Raw genomic sequence first — 6,000 nt, forward strand, 5'->3', positions numbered from 1 at the left:
ATGGTGTCAAATTCTGCAAAAAAAAAAACAGAGTCGTATCTATGGTGTGATAACCTCATTTACCCCGGGGAATTCCCTCAGTCCCTTTAAGCATACATCATAAATGTTACACCATTTCTAAGTCCAATTCTTTTCCCCTGACTGGTTTCCTGGAAACGGTTGGATGTGTGTAGAGAGTGGCGAGAGGCGATAAAGGATCAGCTCTGTGTTGAGCAGCTGCTGCACCCTTTCTGGAGGTGCGCCCCTCCTCTCCCTCACACCGCCTCTCTTTAACATGGCGTCGGCTGCTGCAGCACTAAAGGGCCCTCAAACTCACACACACTTTCGCTCTGTTAAGCCCATGGATGTGCGCTGGCCAAACAAACCCATCCATGCCTTATTGTGTCATGCAATCTCTTTATTTCCCAGGGTCAAGTGAAACCTACATGCAGTGATTACTCTACAAGATGAGTTTAGACACACTCGTATAACTTACTTTAATGGAAAAGTGTATGTTGACATGAAGGCAAAACATTTAAATTCAATTTTATTTATATAGCGCCATAACAACACAATTGTCTCTAGGCGCTTTACAGAGCCCAGAGCCTGAACCATCTGAGTTTAAGCACAATGGCAACAGGGGCAAGGAAAAACTCCCTGTCCCTTAAGCAGAACCTCAATAGTGCTTGAATAAATGTTAAATGAGACTAGTTTTCACTAAAGAGCCCAGTCTTGTGTCATCATGTTTTAAATAATGCATTGGGATGATGAGCCAAAAGGGGGCGTAGTAGCACAGTTATTTAACTAGGGGCAGGACGTTAGCCCAACTCTTAAATCCTTGTAGAGGAAACTAAACATGACTATCATTTTCAAATTCTCCATTTACACTCAGTGCTGTTGTTTCCTAAAAAAATCATGGGGGGAAAAGTTCATGGGGGGTTTTAAGTTTCTTTTTGTTTTTCATACAGTTATGGAATGTTTAATGATCTCATTGCCGACTCAAAGGAAAATACCTTTCTGGAACCTTTGATTCTAGAGTCCAATATTTCACCATCTTAAATGAGAAATAGGCTCAATATGTAATTGAATTCAATGAGTTAAATATTTAATTGGCCAGCCAATCTGCCAATCAGGTTGACCCTGTTTTGAGTTGCGTTGTATCTTTGTATTAACTTTTGTTAACCGAACCCGTGAAAATCATTGATTTGTGCAAGTAGCATCTTTAGGGGACACCTGGCCTCAGATGCTAATTTGTAATAAAATCCCTTACTGTAGCTTTTTGACTTTTATTAGTTGGCCATTCTTTTTTACTCTGGTCCATCCAGTTTGACATCTTCCTTTCCCTTATGTTCCCTATATGTTTTTAGTTGGGTTTGAAATCTGTCCGTCTGTGTTCCATATTTCATGTTCAGCAAACCTACTTTATTTGTATGTCGCACTCTCCTTTCCACTTCAGATATCTGTATTTGGATGTTTAGCGTTCCCTGAACACAGACCTCTCCAAGCGTTTCCAGTGTTTTCTTGTTTGATTTCTTGCTTCTGTTTGAGTCGTTCAGTTGTCCCTGTGTCTGAGTGCATGTGCTTACTGTGCCTTTGTGTGTGTGTGTGTGTGTGTGTGTGTGTGTGTGTGTGTGTGTGTGTGTGTGTGTGTGTGTGTGTGTGTGTGTGTGTGTGTGTGTGTGTGTGTGTGTGTGTGTGTGTGTGTGTTTGTTTGTCCGGTGTGTGTGTGTTTGTGTGTGGCTTCACGCCTAGTCCTGTCAGTCTGATTTGGTACGAGCAAGATTGGGTGGCTCAATGGTGTGGCCATGCGGCAGACACTAGAGTCACTCTCCAACTCCCTATCCCATTCCATTCCATTCTACATCATCTCCTCATTCAGACCTCCCATTTCACCTCCATCTCCATCAGGCTATCACAAGCTGATGCATTTCAGATCTGTGATCTATTGGAATTCATTTTACCAGAGGCCAGTATTTTGATTTAGAAGCCCTTTTTGCATGGCATTTTTTGCTCTCTTAAAACATAAAAGTACATTCCCCACAGATCAGACTGTGGAGAATGGGACTGCTGCTGTAGCAGTAGCAGGCAGTGCATTGTGGTCTCTGTAGTACTGTCACAATTATTGCCAGAGCTGTGCAGACACCCAGTTTACACTAAGCAAATGTTTTGTAGTCTTATGGACTCGGAGGTCCGATTGTGGAATGGAATTTCGGAGGGTGAGGTTTGTGTGTGTGTGGTGGTGGATGTCTCAAACGTCCGTGGTGTTAGAATCCTCCACCTTTCCTCATAAATGGTGGTAGCCAACAGACAGACAGACCCCGACACTAAACTTCTGCCAATTTCTCTCAAGGAGTCCGTATGAGGCAGAGGGTCGGGAGGAAGGTAGCAGGTGAGAAACAAACAATTTGGCAAGCATGTCATACTGGAGGAAAACCAGCCTGAAATCAGACTTCAAATCAGTAGAGGGGATCCGGGAGCCGTGATTGGCTAGGAGAGAGTGAACTGATTATTGAACTTGAATTGAATCCAGGAGACGGTGAAGGTGACGATGAGGTTAAATGTAATGAATCCTTAGCTGTGATGACTGGATACGTGCATGCAGCTCTGGGCCATAATATCTCTTGATTGTTGGAAATAAAGTTTGTTTGTGTGTGTGGAACATGGAAATCCTAGAACTTCCTCTTGATTTCTGCTAGTGTGTATATCTCACTGTCTGACATGCATGCAAGATGTCCACACTCAGGAAGAAGCTGTCTGCTCTGACCAGATCAACATGTCAGTTCTTCAGGGGGATGTTCTGGCCTTAACTCTGATCTACAGAGGGCCCAGGGCCTGGGATGGACACTGGAATGCTTCAGCTTAAACTTTAGGCATCTAGGTTGTCTGGCAATTAGTCGTTTTGCCAGTTATCAGAAATCGGAATCACTCACACTGCATATGCCTATACAAATAGTCATATGCGTAGTCATATTTGTTTCCCTGGTTAGACAGTGGTTGTCCACATATAACTGGCTCCAAAGCTTTGGTCATTTAGTAGAAAAGAGCAGATGGCTTATAGTTCCACGCACACAACTGTTAACAAACTCATGCCTCTGATTCTCCTCGTCATGCACTGTGTTTTTGTTTCTTTTCCCACCATTATGACTGTTTCATTCTCTTTTCAACCTTCCTCATACTCCTTACCTGTCACTCACCTGTCTTCTATTCTTTCCCTGTTTTCTTATGTGCTCTCTCTCTCTGTCTGTCTCTGACTCTCTCTCTTTCTTTCTGTCTCTCTCTCTCTTTCTCTCTCTCTCTCTCTCTCTCTCTCTCTCTCTCTCTCTCTCTCTCTCTCTCTCTCTCTCTCTCTCTCTCTCTCTCTCTCTCTAAATCATCCCCATCTGACCTGCAGGTCCATGCTGAGCAGCACGGTGGATAAGTCTGAGAAGGTTGGAGGAGGGGGCGGCACTCTGGGCTCCGGGGGCGACGAGAACAAGGACTCCATCAGTTCGTCCTCCCCAGGCAGCGTCACCCCCCCGCCGGCCTCCACGCTGGCACCGCCGTCCTCGGTGGGCGGCCCCCCCCGGCACCATCAGGGATGCCACCAAGCCGCGCGCGCTGCGCTTCACCTGGAGCATGAAGACCACGTCATCCATGGAGCCCGGCGAGATGATGAAGGAGATCCGCAAGGTGCTGGATGCCAACAGCTGCGAGTACGAGCTGCGTGAGCGCTTCATGCTGCTGTGCGTGGCAGGCAACCCTGCGCACGACGACTTCGTCCAGTGGGAGATGGAGGTGTGCAAGCTGCCGCGCCTCTCCCTCAACGGCGTGCGCTTCAAGAGAATCTCCGGCACTTCCATCGCTTTCAAGAACATTGCCTCCAAGGTCGCCAACGAGCTCAAGCTGTGAGGAGGAGCAGGGTGGGAGGTAAGGGAGGGAGCTGAGGGAGGTTAGGGAGGGAGATAGAGAGAGAGAGAGAGAGAGAGAGAGAGAGAGAGAGTGTTTGATGCCAGGGTGGATAGGAAAGACTGAACAAGGAGGATGTGAAGATGAGTGTAAGATGCGATCAGCACTGCTGTTGCACAGAGAAGTAGAGTGCAGGAGCAGCCTTCTCTGAGGCTATGGTGTGTTTTAAAGATAAGGTTAAAGACCCCATCTGAAGCAGCAGTCAATGAAAGAGAATGATTGTGGTGGGTCTTTCAAATCCTTCCAAAAAAAATACTTTTCCCTGTTCACTTTTTCTTTGAGCCCCTTTAGAAATGAATTTGTATATTTTTCCTCATTTCCGCAAATAGTTCCCATTGAGCCCAGGCCTGCGCTTGGGCGGAGAATCACTACATCAATGTTGTAGGGTGAGTGGGCAGCAGCAGGAGGAGGAGGAGGAGGAGGAGGAGGAGGAGGAGGAGGAGGTGGTGGTGGTGGGTGCCCTGTGCCCTGTGTGTCTTGACTCAGAGAGCCCAGACCTGAGACTCTATCCCCCCACCCCCTGGGGCACCACATCTGAAGCTCTCGCACAGACTGCCACATCTCACGGCTGCCAATGTTCTCGTGAGATCTCATGCGCATGTTGGTGGCTGGGTGGACGTCTCTGAGTGCGAGAAAAGGTCCACCTGTTCAATCCCTTCTGTCTGCCTTTATTGCCCTACACACACACACACACACACACACACACACACACACACACACACCACCATCGCCAAAACACTCGATCACCTACAGAGTGTGTGAGCACAGGAAGGTGATTTTAGTTTGTACTTTTTTTTTTTTTAGCTCTGTGTCTGCTGGGTTTCACTGGATTTTTCTTTTAGAGTTCAGTGGTTTTTGCCTTTATTTTCTTCTTTATTTTGATGAATTGAGCGAAAATCAGAATGTATTTCATAGTGTTATGGATGATTGGCAATTGTGGTCTGTTATTATTCAGAAGCAATTCTTATAGTGATCATTAAGGGGGGTTTGAGGGGTTGAAACACCACCACCTCTGAAGAGAATGTCCGAAGTCGTAAAAAAAAAAGAAGAAGAAGAAAAAAAAAAAACGTAAACATCTCCATCTTGCCTCTCTTCGCCTCTCCTCACTTGAAACAAAGACGAGAGGGAGGAGGACCCGCCATCCTTAAACTCTTGCATCTCCATCGCCATGCGTGTACAGCTCACAGGCCTTCGCTGGTCACTTGAACTCCCCACCCCCTCCTCCAGAAACCCAGGAAAGCCCCTCATAAGGACTGGTGAGTAGAGGGCTCATGACTTGACACTTATCTTCCAGGAGTCCGTGCTGGTCTCCATCTTCTTACGGCCCCCAGCCTTGGGCTCTCCAGCTCCCCAGGAGAAGAAGCTTGTGCTCTGCCTTCCAGTGCAATGGATGCCCAACTGTCATCAGCATTAATGTTGTTGATTATTATTGTTGTTATTATATCACATTTCGCTGTAATTGTATTTTTATGAAAGAAAATCTGAGGTTGCGCGTGTATGTGAGTGAGTGAGTGAGTGAGTGAGCGAGCGAGAGAGAGAGAGAGAGAGGGAGTTTGCCACATAAGTGTGTAAGAGAAAGTGAGAAGATTGGGGCCCCCTGCAACCCAAAGACCTGTCTGTCACAGACATATCTATACATACTGATTGTATGAGAATAGTGAGAAGACCACAGTGAAAAGTACCAAGCATCAAGATTAGATTACTTTACTACTGGTCACTTCTTTTGATTTATCTTATTTTGTTTTTTCTACAATATTTTATTGATCTAGTTTTGGTGTGATATTGCAGAATAGACAGTATAGACTGGCAGGGACATAAGCACAGAAGAGAAAACGTGAGGGGTTTGTGAGTGTGTGTGTGTGTGCACGAGTGTGTGTGTGTTTGTGCGTGTGTGTGTGTGTGTGACAGCGAAAGAGATGGGTTGTGAATGAGGTTGTGTACGTGTTCAGTTGTCTGTACATGCATGCATCATCCTCTAATTCAGAGGTAAGGGGTAGGTTCAGAATCAACCCGTCAGAGATTATAGTTGGGTGGGGGGAGGGATTGATGGGCAACTGGCCTATCAGTCAACAGTTT

At 46.1% G+C, this 6,000-nt stretch overlaps 1 protein-coding gene across 1 annotated transcript in view; it reads left to right on the top strand.

The window, feature by feature from the left end:
• mark2b (MAP/microtubule affinity-regulating kinase 2b) overlaps positions 1–4,321 on the top strand; it is a 36,280-nt gene extending 31,959 nt beyond the window's left edge. Inside the window, 3 exon segments of the mRNA XM_080839111.1 lie at positions 2,330–2,368; positions 3,371–3,535; positions 3,537–4,321. Coding sequence (XP_080695237.1) covers positions 2,330–2,368; positions 3,371–3,535; positions 3,537–3,867 — 535 coding nt within the window. The 3' untranslated portion in view covers positions 3,868–4,321.
• The last annotated feature ends 1,679 nt before the right edge of the window (positions 4,322–6,000 follow it).

The sequence above is a fragment of the Sprattus sprattus genome, assembly GCF_963457725.1.
Source record: "Sprattus sprattus genome assembly, chromosome: 5".
In the NCBI taxonomy this organism is placed as follows: domain Eukaryota; kingdom Metazoa; phylum Chordata; class Actinopteri; order Clupeiformes; family Clupeidae; genus Sprattus; species Sprattus sprattus.